The sequence below is a fragment of the Centruroides vittatus genome, unplaced genomic scaffold (assembly GCF_030686945.1).
Source record: "Centruroides vittatus isolate TY-2023 unplaced genomic scaffold, ASM3068694v2 contig_370, whole genome shotgun sequence".
In the NCBI taxonomy this organism is placed as follows: domain Eukaryota; kingdom Metazoa; phylum Arthropoda; class Arachnida; order Scorpiones; family Buthidae; genus Centruroides; species Centruroides vittatus.
The window spans coordinates 1,968,759-1,993,268 of NW_027122193.1; the positions used below are offsets into that span (position 1 = coordinate 1,968,759).

At 30.1% G+C, this 24,510-nt stretch overlaps 1 protein-coding gene across 1 annotated transcript in view; it reads right to left on the reverse strand.

Moving 5' to 3' along the window:
* Positions 1-24,510, reverse strand: part of LOC136975302 (zinc finger SWIM domain-containing protein 5-like) — a 128,927-nt gene that overhangs the window by 33,086 nt on the left and 71,331 nt on the right. Inside the window, 1 exon segment of the mRNA XM_067270348.1 lies at positions 3-130. Within this exon segment, the coding sequence (XP_067126449.1) occupies positions 3-130 (128 nt within the window).

Genomic DNA, 24,510 nt, shown 5'->3' on the forward strand with positions numbered 1-24,510 from the left:
ACCTGAAATAGGAACACGTAGTCTGACGCTATCTGCATTTCGGATGCGATGTAAGGCCAATGCCACCACATGTTGACACCAAAAAATATCTTTTGTGCCACAGCTACAAGTCACAGAAGTTATTTTACACCTACAAAAATAACAAATATACATGTATATTTTATTCTAAATTATTTAAATATATAAATAAGAGTCATTTAATACAAATGTATGAAGCTTAAAGATAAGTTTAAACAAAATTTCTAATTTACAATTTATATAATTCACTTTTCATCAAATCTCAAACCATTTTAACAATACTGAAACCCACTTCAAAGCTCTATTAAAAAGTGTTATGCATGTAGATAGATAAATATGCAGTTTAATTACTGAATAATTTATATCATTAAGTTTAAACTATTACCTGTTAATAATAATATACAAAATAAAATTAAAAGTCAATCTTAATTCTAAATTGCTAGATTATTTTCAGATACACTTAACCTAATTTTGATTAATTAAATAACAAAATTAGCCTAAAGGTTGGTAGTTTTTATGATTAATTAATGAAGTTTATCAATCAAAATTAGCTTAAATACAGCAGAAAAATATCTGACAATTTGAAATTTCTCTTCAGTTATTTTGTATATTTATATACATGAAAAGTTGTTATTAGACTAATTAAAATCTCTGATAATTATGAAAATAATTTACAATTCCTTTTTGATTTTATATTATGTTTGTAAATCAGAACAAAAACAAATGTCACTAATGCTGAACTTATCAACTTGGTATTTTTATTGGGTGAATACAAAACGTACCTAAGTCAACCTGCTATGACAGTTGAGGCTGACAGCAGCTTACAAACCAATGGTGAATGATATAATGAACTGATGAGAATTTCCACAATACAGTGGACCCCCAAAATAACGCACATGTCGGGCAGGAAACAACACCCGCGTTATAAGGTGAACCACATTATACCGAGCGGCGCGGTGTAACGCGGTTTACCTCTTTACTTTAGCAATAATGTCAAGTTTTTCTTTCACACTGTAAGCTTTTCTTTTACTCATCATGCATACAATAATTGAACACTATTCAAAATACATTCAGGAACTCAATAGATACACAATTATTCAATATGCAGTAACAATAAAATGCGCTACTCACTAACACCGCACGGACCTGTATAAATGTGTTTGAGCTTATCGCGTCGCAAACATCGCCCGCACTATAACCGAGTGTGTAGTGAGCAGCGCTATAATGAAGGTCCACTGTATTGTGAAAATGTTAACTACCTGTAGTGAGAGTTGAAATGACAATAACCAAACCAGAGTTAGCATAGAGTTTAACAATAGCTCGTATCTGGTAAACTCTTACTGGTTTTGTATAAAATTCTAATATGTAACATTAGGTCATTTGTGGGGGGAATTTTGATAGATAGCAAAGGAACCTGGATTTGACTCTGTAGCTCAGAATAATCCCGTCAAATCAGAACATCTGGAAATTCTGTTCAAGATAATTATATATTCTTCTGTCACAGATAACTGTGAATATACAGGAGTTAGAATTTTATTTATATCAAAGTATTAATGATAAATTCTAATAAAAATACCATTAAGAATAACTTTATATGTAACTATCAAATCAAATTTTTAAATCCGCTCACTGTATATATTTTTAAGTTAATATATATTTGAAAATATAAAATAATTTCTTTCAGATTTATTGATTGTTGTTCTTAATTTACATACATACATACATATATTTCTGTATTATAAATGTCTTGTGTCACCTGCAATATAACATTTGCAAAGTTTACATGTACATATACTACAGGTGGTATTCTCTGTAGCAAGCATGTTAACAAAATCTGTTTACTGATCTGAAACCAGAGAACTTTGTTATGCCTTTTAATAACTAAATTTATCAATTTTCAGAACATTTCCAAATACAATAATAAGATCTACGTAATCAATTAATGTATCCCTGTATGATTGAAGTTACTAAAAGAAAGCCAAAAGTTTGGCTTAGTAAATTAAAAGAAACTAGTAACGGAAACAATCGATCAAAATTTATCAAAATAAATAGCTATTATTCATGAGGTAGACATTAATTTTACTGATTATAAAAAAGTAGTAGTTATCTGTTAAATTTATAAGTTTGACTTTGGAGAATTCAGAAAAAAATTTCATATTCTTACACAAATTAAGGGTGGAGTTAAAGAATTAAAAAAAATAATTAACCAATAAAATAAATCATTTAATAATCTAAATTTTGTCCTTTCAACAATTTCATCTAGAACAATACAGAACAATACAGACAAAAACAACTTTTAAACTGTCTTTTGGAATGCTTCATCGAAAATTTTATCATAACTTCTTCTTCTTTAATGCTGCCGAATGACGTTTGCGACTTCATTATTGATATAGTTCTCTGTCTTGCACTGTGTGTAGAATTTGTGCTATTGTCATGTGAAGCCAGGTGTTGATGTTGTCTAGCCAGGCCATTTTCGGTCTACCTGGACGTTTCTTGCCTTCAATCCTGCCCTCCAGGATGAGTGGCAGTAGATGGTATTTTTGGTGGTTCCTAGTGATGTGGCCTAGGTATTTGCATTTCCTGCTGATGATGGTTCTGATCAGGTCCCGGTCCGTGTGCATGTTCTGCAGGATCTGTGCGTTGGTTATTTTGGCCATCCACAGGATTTTCAGCATTCTTCGGTAGAGCCACATTTCGAAGGCCTGTAGCTTTTTTGTAGTGGCTGATGTTAGAGTCCATGTTTCTACACCATAGAGCAGGATTGGCCAGATGTAGCATTTCAATGTGCGTAATTTGAGCATGATGTTCAAGCTTCTGTCGGTAAGGAGTGTTTTCCATTTGGTGAATGCGTGCCTGGCTTGTTCGATTCTGCTCTTGATTTCGGCCTCGTGGTTCAGCTGGTCATCAATGAGTACTCCGAGATACTTGAAGCGGTGTACTTGCTCCAACTTTTCGTTTTTTAATTTGATCGTGATTTCACTTGGAGTCCTGCTGACCTTCATCACCTTTGTTTTCTTTTTGTTGATTTGTAGCCCCCATGCTTGGCTTTCTGTGTCCACTTCATTCAAGATGGTCTGTAAATCTTGTTTCGGAATCTGCTATTAGTGCTGTGTCGTCGGCATATCTTAAGTTATTGATGTATTGTCTGTTAACTTTTATGCCGATGTTCTTGTCGGCCAGTGTTTGGTCAAAAATCATTTCCGAATAGATGTTGAAAAGAATGGGAGATAATGGGCAGCCTTGCCGGACGCCTTTTTGTATTGGTATTGGGTCTGTCAGGTCGTTGTCATAGCGGAGCTGGGCTGTTTGATTCCAGTAGAGAGTTGCGATAAAGTTGATATCGTTGTTTTCGAGCCCAAGTTTTCTCAGTTGGTCAATTAGGAGGTCGTGGTCTACTGAGTCGAAGGCTTTCTCATAGTCAATAAAACATATGTATACTTCTTTTTGGTGTTCATAGCACCTCTGTAGCAATATTTGTAAGCAGAAAATTGCCTCTCTGGTGCCTAGTCCCCTGCAGAAGCCAAACTGTGTGTTTCTTAGTGCGTTTTCGCATTTGCATCGTATTCTTTGCTGAATCACCTTGAGGAAGACTTTTAGCACCTGGCTCATTAGACTGATCAGCCTGTAGTCTTCGCATTTTCGGCTGGTAGCCTTTTTTGGTAGGGCCACAAAGATTGATTGAAGCCAGTCGGATGGTATAATGTTGTTGTTGTAGATTTGATTGAACCATTTCGTTAGTTGCTGGATGTTGTTGTAGTCTAGTTGCTTCAGCAGTTCCACGTGAATCTGGTCAGGTCCACAGGCCTTGCCTGGCTTTGCTCTTCGGATGGCATGTTCCACTTCAGACGTTAGTATGTGGAGATTGTCTTCCTGTACTCGTTGTTGCATTTCTGCTGGTTTTCTGTTGGTGCCGAACAGATTGCATATATAGTTCTTCCAGGTGTCGAGTTTGGCTCGTTTGCTTAATATAGGTTGATTGTTGTCCATATATAAGCTTGGATAGGAGCCAGTTTGTAGATGCTTCCAGCTTCTTTGAGCTTCTTGTGCAAGTTAAAGTTATCATTTTTCTTGATTAGGTCTTCGATTTCTGCACACTGCTCTTCCATCCATTTTTCCTTCGCCTTTCGGATTTCTTGTTTGATCTTTTGTTGTATTTCTTTGTATTTTTCCTGGTTGTTGTTGCTTTTGAATGTTCTCCGCTCATCCATTAGATCTAGAATGTGCTGGGTCATCCACCGTTGTTTCTTTTTCGGTGCCTGATGTCCTAGCAGGGTTTCTGCTGTTTCATTGATGCACTGTTTAAGTGAACGCCCGAATGCTTGCACGTCTGTTGTTGCTGCTTCGATCGATTGGATTGTAGTGTTGAGATGAAGCTGTAATCGTTGCCTGATGGTGTTGTTCTTCAGCTTTTCCAGATCGATTCTTTTTGTTGTGCTTGTGCGTTTTGCTGATCGTAGTTTAAGGCGTAGTGTTGCTGTTACTGGGTTTTGGTCTGATGATATATCAGCTCCAGGGTATGTTTTTGCCTTGAGGACACTTGACTTATATCTGGTGTTGATTAAGATGTAGTCAATTTGGTTCCTGACAATGTTGTTGTCAGAGTCTTGTGGCGAGGTCCAGGTGTACAGTTGTCAAGGTGGTAGTTTGAACCAAGTGTTGGCAATGCTAAATTTTGCTTCTTGGCAAAACTGAATGAGTCTGTCACCCCGTTCATTCCGTGTCCCCAAGCCATGTTCTCTGACTATGTTTTGTATCTTTCCTTGGCCGACTTTGGCATTAAAGTCACCAAGGATGACTGTAATGTCGTGCTTCTTTAACGGCTTTAAAGTGTTGCTTAGCTGGTCATAGAACAATTCAATTTCTTGATCGTCTTTGTCCGCTGTTGGTGCGTAGACCTGGAGCAAGTTCAGGTTGATCTTATTGCCTGCTAACTGTAGTAATGCGATTCGTTCCGATATTGGGGTGAAACTGGTGACTTTGTTGGCCAGTTGTTTGTGGACAGCGAAAGCGACACCGTATGTCTGCTTGGTGTTCTCTTCTCCTCCGGAACAGAAGACGTGGTGGTCGTTTGATGTAAACTTCTTTGTTCCAGGCCATTTGGTTTCACTTAGACCGAGTATGTTGATGTTGATGCGCTCCATTTTTTGTAAAACGTTGGCTAGTTTCCCTGCTTGTAGTAGGCTTCTGACGTTCCATGTAGCTATTTTTAGAGAATTCTTTGACATAAGCTCGGAGATTCTTAGCACCCCTGTCCCATTTAAGGGACACCGAGACTCAGGGCTGTGGTTTATTTTGCTTGCTATCATGAAGTTTTCAAGGGAAGAATAATCCACGTAGTTTCCCATTGCTTTCTTGGATCACAATTTAGTTGAAAAAGTCGTGTGTAGACCTTTTGAAACGGGTTTCGGCTGACGTCTCCACTGAAATCTTTCCACCATGGGTGACCCTTCTGGGAGTGTATAGCTCCCAACAGCATAGCTTTCAGTTTCCCAGACATACACAAACTCTCTCTCTCCACGTTAAGGCACCGTCTCACGAGAGTGTTTATCATAACTAACAGCACCATTATTAAATAAATACAACTCACTAACTATATTCACAAAAGTACATTAATACTTAAAGTAACTAAATATGTACTTGTTCTCATTATTTATTGTAATAAATAGTATATAAATTGATATAAATTTTTAGTCATTAATTTTTTTTAAATGTTACTATGCTTACATATTTTTAGATCAAAACTGATGCCTCACAGTTGTCAAATTTAGAGAATTTATTGAATTTTTATTGTAAACATAAATTTTAAATGTAAAAACCATGTGTAAATATTTGGCAAATAACAGCACAACTTATCTGTTCAGTTTCTATTAGCATGACACTTAACTACTTATTGACTTCATTACAAAGTCTGCACTTAGTATACAGCAATATATCTATTCTTTGGTTTTCACTGTAAGATTTTGGATCCAATCCATGCTTTGACAGAAATTTTAAATAATAGATTCAAGAATATCAAGAATGTGCATAGGCTGCAAAAAACCTAATGGACTAGCCCACAGATCATAGTTCGGTCATATCTGAGATAAAAGTAAACCGTATCCTCATAAAAAGATTGTGCGTCAATAAAGAATATAAGAAACTTTTAAATCATTCAGTATAGTAAAAAATCATTAACGAAAATTTCTTAGCTAATATTGCATCAATCCTGACAATTCTAATAAATAATTGGTATTATATTATGCTAATACCTAACTTTTTAGATGTAACTTATAAGATATCATACAATTGGTTGCACAGTACAACAAATTTTGGAATGCTGCCTGAAAATCTGATAAATCCAGTTTTTGTTTTGTTGTTTTAACAGGTTTTTCAGTTTTCAGAAGTTTAAAAACTTAAAACTTCTTATCTGCATATCCTTCTATACAATTCTCATCAGCTATCCTTCTTACTTAAACAAGAGAAAATAAAAATACAACTGGGTTAAAGAATATTTTTGTTTTAGATTTTTTCATTATAAACTTTTAAAAGTGTAAAAAGTCTTTAGGTGAATGTTTTGGGCTGGTCCTCTTTGGCTTTTCTTTTTGCAAAAGATCTTAAAAGAAATCGTAGCGACGAGTGTAGCGGGAGAAGGAGAAAAATAAAATGGCACTTTTGAAAGGAGAGAAAGGATGTTTTTTCCTTGCAAATATTGTCTTGTTACTAGAAGACTTAACTGGTAATTATTGTATGATGATTTATTGTGTTGTATAATTTCTCATACTAATCATAACAGGATAGTTCCCTCCATCTTTTTGCTTTACTGTATACTTAATTTTAGTTATAAATTCTCTTCTCATTAAATGAGCGAGTTGTTATACCAATCTTGTTTTCATTGTTTACTTGTCATACATGTGTATTTCTCATTTCTTATCTGGACCTGTTTAGAAATGACAGAACATTTAAATATATAAAACTGTATATATATTGTAATTACCAACATTTTACTTTTGTTAAAAAATGATAGTTATAATTACTTTCAATTCAATTCTAATAACTAGCTGTGTAATTTCTGACAGATAATATTTGATAAATTGAAAAAGAGCCCTCAAAGATTGTCATAAACTTATTACTAGATCTAAATTATCTAACAAAGGAATAAGGAATTATACTAACAATTCTTCAAAAAGTGACTTTTTTTTTATTATTATTAACTTAAAACCAGTTTATATAACTCGACTAAAAAAATATTCTAGAACAAATTATATTAGTAAAAGAACTAAGAATACATTATATCATTCAAAACTGGATTAGCTACATATTTATCAACCTTCACAAAGAGAAAGTTTGATGGTTAATTATCTATATCACAATAACCTGTTATAGTAAAAAATTTAAAGGAAATTAAGTGCTAATGAAAATCAGAACCACAAAACACAATCTGCTTCAGTTTGTTAATAATTAGTTTTCTAGCACTACAAAGATTATTCATAAGAAACCTTTTTGTAAACAAGTAATTCATCAAATTCATCTGTTCTTAATTTATAGGAAATAAAATTGCAGCAAATGCTTTAACAAAAACAATACACATACAGCACATTATTTCAGAAAGATACAATCCTGGCAAAGAAATGTTATGATTAAAATATAATTAAATTTTATATTTAGAATAAAATAATCTAAATTACTTCCCCAATAATTCATTTAAACAATCTAATGATTTGCATGTGAATAAGACATTGCAACTGCTTATTTTTCATATACTGTATAACAAATCGGTTAATGTTACCGTAGGTATCGAAGATGGCGGCTCGTCTCCGATTCCAGCAAACAGAAGCAAGGAAACAGTGGGGATGCACGTTCTAACCCAACCTAACCTATTCTAATAATTTTGTTGGTAATAATTATGGTAATTTATTAGAATAGGTTAGGTTATTAGAACGTGCATCCCCACTGTTTCCTTTCTTCTATTTGCTGGAATCGGAGACGAACCGCCATTTTGGAACCATAGGTAACACTAACCCAATCTTGATTAAATAGTTTTTGTGCAGTTTGCATGCTCATCGAATAACGGGGATGTAGAATGACTTCCTCCCCTCTTACCTAACCTAACCTAACCTATTCTAATAAATTACCATAATTATTAGCAACCAAATTATTAGAATAGGTTAGGTTTTGGAAAACATTCATCCCCAGTTTCCTTGCTTCTGTTTGCTGAAATTGGAGACAAGCCGCCATCTTCGACACCTAGGGTAACATTTAACCAACAAATCTTAACCCAATGTACTATATCTATATATAAACTAAGTAAACAAGGAATTACAAGCTATATATATTTATACTATATCTAATTGAATTTTATTTATTTACTTATTTGAAAATTTTTAAAACAAATATTTTGGATTATTAAATTTATTTTAAAATGGTGGCACTATCTAACTTTAGTGCCAAATACATTAATAATTCATTTTTTAGATAAAAATTATACAGTATATTTAAGTTGTTTGAGTAATTTATAGAATTTTTAAATGTTCAACCAAATTATGGCAATACAAATCATCTTAACAAACAGATATGTTTATATTTTTCGATGACTTCGATTGTTAATTATATCCGATATTTATTTCTCTCTTTGCGCTCTATTGAGTAATACTAATTTCAGAATATAAATAATAATAAATGTATAGAATTTATTTATAAATGGATAAAAAGTCAACATGTTGACAAGTAATAGTTAATTTCATATGATATTCTTTGAAAAATCTTTCAAATAATGCTAACTTTCAAATTTATTGAATATTGCATAGTTGCCAACTCTCAGTCTTTCAGGGTGAGATTCCATTTGAACTAGAAATTTTTCACTTTTTGGAGATAATATAACATCTATAATCCATTGTCTTCATAAATTTGGATTTATTGATACAACTAATACTAAACATCCCAAGTTTGCTTGTATGACTGTTCTTTTAGAAATTGTCCATTCTTTAACATTATTTTCTTTTGAGTTTAAATTTCTACGTCTAGCAATGTTGAAGGGTTGAAATTCTCGTAATTAAATTACGAAAAATTAATAATTTCCTAACAAATTTTCCAAACAAAATTCTGTCTGAAAACATAGAACCTATACAAAATCGTACTTTTTGGCCCAAGAAAACTTATCTGAAATTCTGTCAACATTTGATTCTTTCTCAATACCACCACCACAATGACAATAGTATATTCAAAACAATGACAGCTGTATGGCTGGACAGTTAAGGTATCAGCCTACTTCTTTCGGAAATCCAGGAACAAATCATAACAGGTTGAAAACCCAGAAATTTTTCGGGGTGGTCTGTGACAGATATTATCTGAAAGTCCCATCCTTCGTCACCCGGTCACTCCATTGTGGGTCTGGGACCAACCCTGACAAATCCACAATGGGCTTGATAAAAAGATCCTCTTAATGCCCACATGGCAGAAAGAGTAAAAATTAAACCTAAAAATACCTAGTGTTGTCAATTCAGTGCTTTTGATTAGTTATTTAGTACTATGTTTGTTAAAATTTAGATATATCTGAACTTATGTATAGCATAATGTACTATTACTCTGTATTGTTTCTTTTTTTACTAGTAATAATCTGTCTAATATGAAAAGCCAATATTGTGATTAAGCTTTTATTCAGTCTTCAATTTCTTTAACACGTGCAAGTTTTGTCAACAATCTTTTTTATTTCTCAGCCTTTTTTAACTATCAAGTCAGCCCATCTACAATCTAAGGTTGGCAAGTATGATACTACGATCGGAGAAATTAATCGCTTTAATATTAAATTTAAATTTTATAGCTAATTTGCAAATCTCGTACAACTTTATAAATTCTTTAAGTTTCTTAATTAAACCATTGTTTATATAAGGATATCGAAGTTTATTCAGACGGTTCTGCAAGTATTTCATTGAGTCACAATCGGAAGCGAAATCATGACAATAAAAGCAATTACTGGATTGACATGGTTTTGCTAGATAATATATACATAATTAAAGGTCAAATGGTATTCATCATTTAAATTCAACGTAATATTCCAAAAACCAATCAAAAAAATAAAATCAATGAATAACAAAAGAAAATACATGACAATAACTATATTAGTTTAACTATAATTGTTATAATACAACTGCTATTTCCTAATCCATTCCTCGGGTCATAAATTATTTTTCTGGACAATATGCAATGGTTGGGTGATTTATCTGAAATTAACATAGGTTCATAATGAAAACAAAACACCTTGGTATTTCCAGCAAACAAGTAAAATTTAATAAAATAAAAACGTTTTCGACTATTTTTAATAGTCCTCTTCAGTTACTCTTTAAATTGAAAATGGAACACTTCTTTAAACAGAATTAGAACAAAAAATAGAATGCCAGCAATAACATCATTTAAATTTAAAAAATAAAATAAAAATAACATGAAATAAAAGTAGCATAAAAATAGTACAAATTAAACAGTAAAATAAAACAAAGTATTAATATAATTAATTGTAGTAAAAAGATTTCCATGCACTAGAAAGACTATCAGCATCTCTATGGTTGATGCAACCTTTGGTATTATGCGCCTTGTAAATCTTGAGTTTTACAATGTATTTAATAAAATGTTTGTTAGTGGCAGTCTTAATTATGGAAGCTTTAACCCAATAAATATTGATATCTTGTTCTTTTGCAAAGGCTGCCAGTACAGTACTGTCCAAGTGTTTAGTAATTGAATATTTATGCTCCTGCAACCTCTGTTTTAAAGACCTCATGGTAGCACCAACATAAACTAACTCTGAATTAAAACGGCAGTCAGTTAATGGGATTGAATATACTCCTGATGTGTTGTTTCGATTTAGTTTCAACTTATCGTTCCGTAGAATTCTGTAAATCGTAGGATTACGTCGATAGATCATTTTAACATTGTTCTTGCGAGCTATTTTCTTAAAGATGGAATGTAGGAAAGGAATATAGTTGAGAACTACCTTTCGGTCTTGGCTGGTGGTAGTAGGATGTTTATTTGTTGGCTTACAAAATTTATCAATAAGAGCGTTAATCTCCCGTAAATGATATCCTTGTTGTACAGCTATTGTGCATATGTAATTTAGCTCTCTATATGTGTCATAAATACTTGAACAGTGGGTATAGGCCCGTTTTATCCAAGATCTAAAGGCTGCATGTTTAAAGTTGCTGGGATCGAAAGAATTCTTTATTATTATTCCAAAGAATTCTTTCGATCCCAGCAACTTTAAACATGCAGCCTTTAGATCTTGGATAAAACGGGCCTATACCCACTGTTCAAGTATTTATGACACATATAGAGAGCTAAATTACATATGCACAATAGCTGTACAACAAGGATATCATTTACGGGAGATTAACGCTCTTATTGATAAATTTTGTAAGCCAACAAATAAACATCCTACTACCACCAGCCAAGACCGAAAGGTAGTTCTCAACTATATTCCTTTCCTACATTCCATCTTTAAGAAAATAGCTCGCAAGAACAATGTTAAAATGATCTATCGACGTAATCCTACGATTTACAGAATTCTACGGAACGATAAGTTGAAACTAAATCGAAACAACACATCAGGAGTATATTCAATCCCATTAACTGACTGCCGTTTTAATTCAGAGTTAGTTTATGTTGGTGCTACCATGAGGTCTTTAAAACAGAGGTTGCAGGAGCATAAATATTCAATTACTAAACACTTGGACAGTACTGTACTGGCAGCCTTTGCAAAAGAACAAGATATCAATATTTATTGGGTTAAAGCTTCCATAATTAAGACTGCCACTAACAAACATTTTATTAAATACATTGAAAAACTCAAGATTTACAAGGCGCATAATACCAAAGGTTGCATCAACCATAGAGATGCTGATAGTCTTTCTAGTGCATGGAAATCTTTTTACTACAATTAATTATATTAATACTTTGTTTTATTTTACTGTTTAATTTGTACTATTTTTATGTTACTTTTATTTCATGTTATTTTTATTTTATTTTTTAAATTTAAATGATGTTATTGCTGGCATTCTATTTTTTGTTCTAATTCTGTTTAAAGAAGTGTTCCATTTTCAATTTAAAGAGTAACTGAAGAGGACTATTAAAAATAGTCGAAAACGTTTTTATTTTATTAAATTTTACTTGTTTGCTGGAAATACCAAGGTGTTTTGTTTTCATTCTGTTTATATTCCAGTAAGTGTTTTATTTTATCATAGGTTCATATTTTTATTTTTCATAAAATCCAATATATTTATCCAATCAAATTTCATAAAACTAATATTTTTGACTAAACCAAATTTATCAACATGAAAAAATTATGTAATAAGGATAATAGCAGACTTTTAAAGCTGAATTCAGGTAGCAATTTAAATTAAATGACCAGATCCTGAAATGTCAAAAGCAAGACAGCAGTCAACATGATGTGTGAGTCATGTGATCAAATCTGGCCGCCGATGATCAGTTTTCTAGGTTTATGTCGTCATCAACGACAGATGTTATGAACAACAAACTAACACATTTTACTTATCCATATACTTTTATTTACAAAATAACAACTACAGCGGGATCAATAATGAATAATCGCAGCTCGAACAAAGTGTAGCTTTGTTTACTTTAACCACCATTTCTTTTTTTTTTTGAACTAGCGAACTTCAAACTCCCTAGGAAGTTTGCTAGTTCAAATTTCGTTCCAAAAACGGCTGGTCTTCGTTATAACGGATCGTTACAAACGAACGTAGCTTGAAGAAGGTCCCAGGAGGGATCCGAAAACGTTAGCGTGTACAATTAATCATACCTCACGCCGGTTAAAGGTTTTTTCGAAGGATTGTTTGTATTTAAACAATATTACATTAATAGTAAAATAATTCTGAAACAATGTTTATGAAAGACAACTGTAGTTGATAATTTTTCAAATAAAAAATTATAATTCTAATTATGTATATTTTTAAGCTTATAAATTTTAATAAGCGTTTTTTTTTTTAACTCTTCCTGTTCTGTGGCTGCCAAGAATGTTTGATTCATGTCCATCACAGATTTAGCTAAGGGCTTGCAATACAGGCAAATGCAGGCAGACTTAGCTAGGGGCAAGTCAGGCAAAACTGTGATAAGAAAACTAGCAAGGAAGTCTCTGAAAAATTTCAAAGGATCCAATGTAGCTTTGAACTTAAGCCTCTCGGAAAGAGATATAAGTGTCTTAGCCATTTGTCTGTCAATTTTAAGTGCTTATGTAACGAGTTCTACCTTTAATATTATAAATTTGTAGACTTAATACCTAGTTCTTTATTGTTTATTAAATAATAAACAATAAAGGACTAAGTATTAAGATTAAGTTTTACATAATTGTTTTTGTTAAATTTTAATCTTATAAAAATGAAAATCTCTTTCTTTATTTTCTATCCCGTTGCAAAAATTTCAGAGAAAATTATATCGATATTTTTTTACTTTTACATTTATAACATAAAGTATATCATAAATTTGAAATTTTTAACGATCTATTAAATGAATTTACTAACATTTAAAAATACAAAAAAATAAATTTATGATTTTGACTAAAGTAACATAAAAAAAAAAATAATTTATAATTAGATGATAAATGAATGTGCTACAAAATAAAAGTTAAATTATTTTAATTAATGCAGTCAAAATAAATCGGTTTTATCCTCGGAATAAGAGAGTTATAAATTACCAAACACATTTTAAAATATTCTGATAGGAATTTAAGTGTTTTATCTTATGTTTTGTGTATCAATAATAAGTTATTCTTCGCACATACAGAACATTTGATATTAACAAACAACAGATTATATATATTTTTTTAAATTATTAATAAAGAATATTATTGTAAATTAAGTTTAAATTTTGGAACCGACTATTTTAGTCGCTTGAAAAAACAAAATGTATTAAAAATTTATCTCAAAAAATTAGATTGAGAGAAGATTTAAAAGGAACGCGTTATATACTTTTCACTTACTTTCAGACGAGTTACAAATTTCCAATTATATAAATATCAACTCGACGGACGGAATTTATCATTAGTAATCGAAACCAAATTGCAATCTAATGTTCTTCGGACAACTTGTAAAATTAAAGCCATTTTTATAAATTTAGAAAACTCATAAATGCGTAAATTTGATATTAATGTTAGTAAGAAACAGTTTTGAATTGATTTAAAAAAAATTAAATTTGAAAATATTAAGCTTTCAAATTTAATTAAAAAATTTTGTTTCTATCAAATTTAGTATTTTCTTCTTATATTTTAACTTCAAATCAATAAAATGATGTAATCAAAACATATATTAAAACAGTTTGGTGATAAAATATCTTTACTTTTATCACTGTATTTAGATACAAAGAATCCATAAGTTTCATAAAAATTTTCCAATTTTTCAGAAAATATTTGAAAAATAATATTCATATTAAAATGTTCAATTCGTACTTCTTTGCATCCCTTATGAATTAGTACAAACGTATCACAAATTCCTATTTTTTAATCATCAACAAAACTTCTTTGAATTGAGTTTGGATGGGAACATTGTTATATACTAGTCTATACAAGTTTATTCTTCACAAGGTGAGAAATTAACCACCAGGACATTTGCACATGTTTGATCATGCAATACTATAAATTCATACATGTAATGCAAGCGTTAACGCAGACTGTTCAAGCTTATAATTTTACTTCGACATAGTTAATTAGAAATGTCTTTTTTGGCACCCCCTTGATGACAAATTGCATGTCCTGCACACCCACTTGCAATAGTTCTGTATGTGATTTGTGAGCTTCGTATTCATTACACAAGTTTCTAAAATGTGGTATCGCAAAATGAAACAACAGAATATCGACATACAAAGATATCACGGGTTAGATAATTAATTTTTAGAATTGTAAAATTCCATAATTAAAATTAATTATTTTATTAAAAGGTTGTTTGTTATTGAATTTAAGATTACGTGTTTTGTTGTTGTGTAATTTTTTTCCGTTAGTGACCTCTCACCAATGGAGCAAGTTTGACGGTACCTGCCAAACTTGCTCCGATGCGCAAAATAAATGTTAATTATGCGAAAAGTGTTTTGTTAATGTATATATATATACATATACATTCTTTATTTAGGTACAAAAGTACATTTCTCGGCCCCGCGTATGCATTACCGAGAGGTTTGTGAAATATTAAATAGAATAACAGTGGGTACATTGAATAAATATATACATACATTAATACAATTAAAGTAAGTAAAAGAATAAGTAGGATAAGTACATAAGTATATGTAAGAACAATATGTAATATGTGTATTTTGTTAATGTATACACATATTATTTTTGGAATCTGATTTTAATTGATATATTTTTGACATTGAAGCAAACGATAATTTTTTATATTTAAAAATTGCGCCATTAGAAATAAAGGTTAATAAAGTTGTTTTGCATTAAAATTTGTTTTTGTGTTTTTAAAGTAGGCTGCCAAACTTGCCTCATATGTAGGGCAAGTTCAGCAATCTGGAGCTCTTAAAATTCATTTATTACTTAAAAACATTAACTCACTTCTGACAGCACCCTGTGCCACCCTTTAGATAAAAATCTTAATCTTTTAAAATGTGTCAAAAGTAGATACATAGTAATTTTTATTAGCATGCTGAACTTGCCCTGGTTTTACATAATATCACTTTGATTAAAGTAATACCTGATAATTACTAATTAATAGCATTACAATCCAAAAAAAAACGGGCTTCAATTAAGGAGAAAAATCAAAAAACCAAATTTTTCTTCTATATTGTTATTCAGTTTCTGCATTGTTTATATTGGACTCAATTAATTCTATATATATTTGTAAATCACAAAGATACTTTTTTCGTCTGTCTTCCCTTAATCGTGAGAACAGAGTTAGATAGATGAAAGACGAGACCAGATATGAAAACCTTAGAGATGGGAGGCCTCGATTGACTATATTAGAATTTCCTATGTAAACCAGAAGTCGTGTTAGTTCAATTCAAAATTTTTTCCTGAAAAGTGTCAGATAGATGACCAGCACGATCCTATTGTTAAAGGAAAAGTATGATGTACAGGGACAAGCCACTACTAATTTGAGATGAAGAGCATATATTTTAAATTAAATAAATTAAAAATATGATTAAAAATTGCAGCCCGGCATTTTAATGATGTCGCAATAAATAATTGCTCATTTAGATTTTATTATTAATAAATTTAAACAATATATTGTACAAGATCCAAGAGTGATTAAATTTTATCTCATTTAAAGTCTATTTTTGTATCATTTTGTCTATAATTTCATATGAGTGATATAAAGACCAGTGCCATTTTCGTGTCACTTAACACAACTTCTCATCCTAATTGATCGTAACAAATTTCATCATGCACTGTACAAAATCATTACATTATTATTTAATATAAAATTTATAAATTTAAAGCAATTATTTCAAAACTGAAAAGCAGATTATTATGACAAATAACATAGCATTAAAAAATTTGGAATTGTGAATCAGAATATTGCTCATAAATTTTGCAATATATTGTTCTATTATAAATTAAATATTTGAATTAATAACCCAAATAAAAGAATATCAGTACTAGTCAACAAAAATATAATATATATCAATGCAATATTTGAAAAAATATATAAAAACAATTACAGAAATGTTTAATTTTTTGAATTATATACGCTTTACGATTATTTTCTTTCATTAAAATAAATATAAAAATATTTTAAATCGGCACGAACACGAATCTATTTTTAAGATATTCCACATTACCCAATTTTCTTTGGTATGTCAGAAATTAATTGCAAGATGTATAAGAGAAATTTTCTCAATACTGATTCAATTATATCATATAAATACTTGAATTATAACATATAAATCTCTGAATCACTGCATTAATTAAGATCTGCATTACTTAGTAAACCAAACTAAAATAAAACAATAATTTGATTTGTTGTTGTTATAAAAATTATAATTGTGATGGAAAATATTACATACAAATTTATACTTTAAATTGCATTACAAATTATTTTTAACAGTAACATATATTCGATAAATTACTAGTCAATTTAATTCTAGAAAATAAATATTGGTAAATACTTTAATAATTAAAAAGGATAAACACAAACATATTCTGAGTTAATATTTTAATTTAATTTAATTTACATTGATAGATATTATATATGTATATCAATATTAAATTAATTCTATTCTAAATTCTAAAACAGTTCTATTCTAAATAATTGGATCGATTATGAAACAAGTCCAAAAATGTTTATGTATTAAGATTATTCTTCTACTGTAATATCAAATTTTAAAATTGGGAACCACTTTACATGATAAGTGGATCAAACTGGGCAATATAGATGGATAAATTGTAAAATACAAACAGGAAATAAAAGATAATAAAGTATTGCAAGTACTTTCAACATTAATTTTTCACGTAACTTATGTATTTTGAAATAAGTAAAAAATATTTTTTTCTAAAATTTTCCTTATGAATGTTAGGAACGGAGGATTATTAAGCTAAAGACAAATTAATTTCATAAACAGTTTGATTTCTTAATTAAAAATTAATATTTTGTAACAATTTAAACAAAAATTTTTAAAACAAACTTAATTCTTATGCATTTGGGTTAGAAAAGTTTGATAATATTGAAGAAAAACTAATATATAATACATAATATAAGAGATAGATATAATACCTATTTGCCTTCCCACAATGTTCTGAAGTTTAAATATTAAGGACAAAGATACACGCTCATAATTCATAAAGAATTAATATGAAATATTTGTAACTAATTAATTAATTTTATAAAATTTATTACTTAAATTCATTATATATTTATATATTATATGAATATATAAAATACAATAAATTTAGAAATAAATTATATTTAAAATTAGCTATAATGGTGATAAAAATAAAGCATTTAAAATTCTGTTATATAAAAGCAAATAAAAAAAACGTATTTATTAGAAACAAAATGAATTTGGCATGTTTTAAGCATGAAGAATATATGCCAATACACATTCTTTTGTTATCTTTTTTGATGAATATCAATTGTTTTAATGTCACTTGCCAAATTAGGCAGATTGTTCACTATTTTTACGACTAATATACAGTGCCAAATATCTCAAATTAAAATTCCTGGAATCTATTTTACTTCTAGATATAACTTTTCTTAAACAAAAATGATTCGCGTAAATTTTTTCTCGTTAAAAAATTACGGCACTAAATATTATCTTTATAATACAATTTCTACGTTTATATGAAGAAAAAAAAAAGTAAAATTTATAATAGGAACAAAGAATTTTGTCTATCTGAAAATATTCTAAAAATAACTGATACTAAAAATTTTAAATCCAAAATATTGTTTAAAGCCTCATAAGAAAAATTAACTTTATCTCTGGCTAGCAAATATCTTATACAAACTGAAAAAACCTACTTATTGTCTAACTATAGACAAAAAAAAATTGTCTACAGATAGTTTCAATAGTCTTGGCACTCCAATGTATTATAAAACAGTCATGAGAATTGGACTGGTTTATATCAAGTGTAGTAGTTAATGCATGATAAGTTGTATGTTTAATTACAACTGCCTATATTCTAGTTTAGGAACAATTGGATTATCGGTTTAATTGATTGCCGAGTATACGATTATTATATATTAACACTTATATCACTTATAATATAATATAATCATATATATATGAATTATATAAATTTATATCAATATTATACAGAGTGAGTCAAAAGTTCCTTGCACTCTTTTCATTCCAAAAGTGCTGAAAATATTAATATAGTTACCTACTATAATAAGTCATGTATGGAGAATCGGATGGGATCTTTTTTGTTGACCTCGAATATTATTTTCGAGGTCAATAAAAAAGATCCCATCCGATTCTCCATACATGATTTCCTATGTAAGTACTGTACGTTAACAAAATTTAATACATCTTTAGTACTTTTAGAATGTGGTCCAAAGAATTTTTGACACAATATATTATGTTCATATAATTTTATGTAATTACAAAATTAATTAAATTTCAAAATTAAATTCGGATATTTAAAAAATAGCAAGTTATTTTATTAACGATTCAATAAAATGCAAAAGAAAAAAACGACTTCAATGATGAAAAGTTAAACTCAATGTAACAAAAGCTATTTCAACATAGATGACTCAAGAACAAAACACTTAAGAAAGCTGAAACCTATATGAAATAATTAGAGGATAAAATGGTTTTGGTTTAAAAGATTTAATGAGCATATGATATATATAATATTTTTCCAACTAGTTAAGAATATTAGGAAGAATATAAAATAAGAAAACAGATCTAATAATTGATAATAGCTAAAAGAAATCTATATATTAATATCAAACTAACTCTTAAATTAAATCTTTAATTTGTTTCAATATTTTAAAAAAATCAAACACTGATAAAGAATAACTACTAAATCAAATCTAACCTTGCTTTAAAGTTTTATAAACAATATTATTTGTAATCAAAAGAACTATCATAGACTCCTAGATATAAGTCATTGCAAATCTTAATTTCTGATGAGGGCACAAAGAACAAATGCTTCTTGCAGATCTGTAAAATCCAATGCATATAAGCATAAAAATACAAAATATTTTGCTGATAAAATGCATACATAAAAAGTAAGATACTTTTATTCTGATTTTGTTCCGTATGTGAACAGTTATTTATAAAATGGACACGAAAAATACTATTTTATTCAGAAAACCTTCCGACTCGTTATCAATAGTATTGTATTTACGTAACATTAAATCAATTCTTTTTGTATATAATATGACTTCTATTAGTTGTCCACAATAAAATAAATATTCAAATTATTGAAGACTATCATAAAAAGCTTCTTGTGTTCTATATTGTGGCCAAACAATCTTCCAGATTAAATCAGGTTATAATATGGCTATTATTAATAATTAGATATTCAGTAATTTTGCCTATAGGTAGATGTTAGGTGCCATCACTTAATTGATATTTAATTTAGAAAGTTATGAAAGAAAAGAATTGGTCTAGAGAAGAATAGGAACCTGCAACTCCCACTTACTATATGTTGTCAGTTATACTACCTAGACCACCATCCAATTTCACCTCCAGAATCATTGATAATTTAGATATAATCATAGTAGTTATTCATGGCACTTACTGGATTATTTTTTGTATTCTACATTCTAATTAAAATATTTGGAAAGATATTAATTATTGAATAGATAAAGATTGAAATAAGGAAACTGATGTGTTAAACAATAATCAAATTATGGAAAATTCGGAAGAAAAAAAAGGAAATACTGACAATGAAGGTGATGATTCAATTTGAGAATTAGTCATGCAGAGGAGACAACGTCACTGACTAAATAAAAGGCTATGAGTAAGTAAAACAATCGGTAACGTTTCTCCTATTGATTGAAGTCAAGAAATTGGTAAAACCATACAGTAATTGAATGTATGTATTTCAAAAAACTTTCTAATTCAATAATTCAAAAAATGTCTCCATGTTTCTTTAAAAAAAATTATAAAGCAAGCAAACTCTATATATACATTAAAGAATATTTTTTCATAAACACCAACCTTATAACTTCAAAAATCAAGCTGGAACCGAGGTAAATATTCTAAAGTACACACCTTGCTCACTTTTACCAGCAGAATACTATATAGTTTACATTTTCAGCTTTTCTTGAGAAGCCTGCTTCAGGTGATTCTGGTTGGAAAATCTAATGTTAGAGGGCATTCAATTTTGTAATGCCCTATGAATTCCAATTATTAATTAACTGTAAAAATAATGTCAATATAAATAAAGTTCTACGAGTATATTTAATTCCAGTCAATGACAGCAAATTTAATCACCAACTAATATATGTCATATCCACAAATAGTTTCTTAGCATGAAAGATTAAAGAACACCAGCAAGATGGTGTTTTTTATACAAATAAAACAGGAACCACGTTAGCCCAATATACCAGTAAGCCTGAGGTGTCTGTGAGGTTAAACATGACAATGCTAATAAGGCCAGTATTTTAAGAATATTATTCGTGAACTTTACTTTAAAAATTTCTAAAGTCACATCATTGTCTGCAGCATGAAAATCATTGTTTGACAATTCCCTACGAACAATGAAAAACAAGATACCTAAAAGGAAAAACACAATCTTGCATAGTATGGTATACTTCGTAGAAAATAATAGTTTCCTTACCTGCTACTAGTATTGCCACCTTTTCAAAACTGCTGACCCAGACAAGGTCGACAATTCTGAAAAGGTGGCAACACTGTCTCAAACAGGTCGTAACCATTTTTGAAATTCGTTTTGTGTCAGCCAATCTTTATTAAATTTACAAGTTGGCTTCCTTTTTTTGGGGGGTTTTCAATTTCTTGAGTTGTCATATTAAATAATTAAAATAGAAATTATAAACTTGTAAACCAAGACTATCACATTTGCTTTACAATAGGTTTGTTCCCTCACAAGTCCCTGGTTTAAATTCGAAACCGTACAAGGCATGTGCAATGTTATTTTACAGCCAAGAACTGAACAATGCACATGCCAGTTTTAAACCACTTATTAGGTTTGTTCCAACACAAGTCTCTATTTGCCAGAGATATTTGCAAGTTAGAATTTTAAAAGTACATTTTCTGTTACTCTTAGCCTAGGGATAAGACGGGGATAAGAAAGTTTGGGCGGGGGCGTAAAGCTAAAGTCTTTAACCGTTAAAATAAAATATTCGCAAATATTTTTATAAATTTATTTCGTTTCATCATAATTTGACAATTTCTATGAAAACTGGACAAATTAATAATTAATCCGGACCAACATCTGAAAACCGGCCTGGTGGCAACACTATCTGCTACTATATATTGTATGATATGCTTAACAACATGCACTCTACTCATTTGAATTACATCTCTATATAAAAAAATTTATAAAGCATTCCAAAATTAAGTGTCTTCCAAAGTTAAAACCTGAAGCAGGCTTCTCAGAAAAGCTAAGAATATTCATAAACCATATAGTACTCTGTAGGCTAGTAAATAATTAAATATAAATTATTTACTAGCCTTAAAATAGTCCCAATGGATAATTCAGCAGATCATTTGGCAATTCTTTAGTATTTTTACACTAAATCTTTTTCGAAGTGTTTGTTATATGAATTTTCATTTATCTGATTAATCATTAATTGAAATCTGAATTAATTTTGATAAGCAAAGTTTCACTACACATGTAGCTTATTGTGAAGATAAATTATTTTTATATACCATCAGATTTAAGTTTAAAGAATCATAAAGATGACAGAAAAATAATAATTTTATCCAATAATAAAATTAATTTATTTTGAATTTGTATATTTAATAATATTCTGAATCTTTTGATCCATAAGCAATGCAAATGATCAACACGATGAAACAAACACTAGATTATAATTACAAACTAAAAACAAAATCATTTCAGTTCCAGTAATATATTTAAATTCAGAACAACTGAAAATCTTGCAATGACCACCAACAGGCAGTGCCGTAACTAGGGCGGTGCCAGCAGTGCCCAGGCACAGGGCGCAGACCATGGGGGTTGCATAAATGACCTGGACCAAGTTTTGGGTCATAGTTACAGAAGCTTGCACTGGGCACATAAAAGGCTAGTTATGACACTGCCAACAGGTACAGTACATTCTGAATACATACAAAATCAAAACAAATTGTACTGCAAATGATTCTCTAATAAGTAAAAATATAATTGAACAAAAAAGTCAATTTAAAAAATGAATATTACACAATACGGTAATAAAATTTAAATCAATTTTATCTATAATCTTTATATTTCAGGAATAATTCAAATGGAAAACGTCAAATCAAAAAGAAAATATTCCAAGATTATATTATTTAATGTTCTGCATATAATATTGAAAGTAATAAAGTAGAAACAGAAACAAATAGTTACAACACACAAATTTGATATTTATGTGCTAATCTTAGAGTGATAAGTATTAGGAACTGTTTCATTGGAGTCAACATTACATTAATATCAGAGTCTGTAAGTCAAATAGTTTTAAGCTTTCAGATTCTATCTTTAAGGGAATAAATTGCAAACATTAAATAATAAAGAACTTTCTGTCAGTCTAACAAAGTCAGGTATCTGAAGTTAATTGATCGGCATTGCAGTTATCTTTCTGTGATGCCACAGATCATCAAGAAAACTGATGCAAGACATTGAGCTGATAGAAAGTTTGGTACCATTTTATTTTTATGTTTTCCCGAAGATAGGATCTGTAGACACAAGTATACATTATTATTAATGTAAAATAAGCTTCAATAAATCAATTTCTTATATTTAAAAGTTATCATGTAATTTTTAAAAATTTAAACAGTGATAACTGTTAGTTACTTTTAAAATCTATATTCATTAACCTAGTTCATATACAATATGATGATAAAAAAATTTATGTTTCTATGTTGACTTAAATTTTTGCTTAACATATTTATGTATTCTGTGTCTTTGCTTGCCATAAATAGCAATCATGTGTAAAATTTACATTTAATAACAGAAAAACTCACTAGTACTTTTGAAGCTACATTAATGTCATCTTCACACCAGTGGTGTAGCGTGGGCGTCAGCCTCACAGGGCGGAGGAAAATTTCATCGCCCCTTAAATAAAATACAGGGAATCCTACAAGTCAGTACAGATGATGTTGTCAGCCGCTACAATGAGCAAGATGTCATTATTATACATTCATTTAAAGCAGTGTTTCCCAACCTTTTTTGTGCTATGCCCCACCTAAGCCTTTCTAAAATTCTTATGCCCCCCAACATATACGTTGAAGTCTTTTGGAAGGTCTCTCATTGTCGTGTTCGTTGAAGTTTTTCTTGCACTTAATTGCCACACTGTTTTATTGTAACCACGATAAAACCCAATCCTTTCATCATAGTCTTTTGCACTTTCCAGTCATTGCCAAACGCAACCTGGAACACCACAACTCACGTTTGTCCACCTCGAGGTCTGGGCAAAGAATGTCCTTTCACCAGCCTCAGGGCCTTGTTCATCTCTTTGTTCTCGGTGGTTCCCAGAATTGTTAATCCCACCCCAAGGGAAAAGGGTTATAAAGGGAAGTTCTAGAAGGAAAGGGAAACAAAGAACAAAGAAAATTAAAACTAACTTAAATCAATATTTACAATAAATATGGCATACAGCGGCTATACGGTTAACTTAAACTCTGGACGAGTCCATTTTTGAATTGCCCCCCTTAACAATCAAATTGCCCCTCTGTGGGGCGTGGGCCCCACGTTGGGAAACACTGATTTAAAGAAAGGGGATTCCCCAGTTTCGTCACAGAATAAGTAATGAAAAATTCCATGTTCATTTCAATCGGTCCGAATTGTAGGTGCGACAAAAATATGAAATGAAATGGTTCAAATTTTTACAAGATATTATTATTATTTATTGTGAAAAAATGCCGCTCCTAAAAGTGCTGCCCCCACTATGCTATGCCACTGCTTCAAAC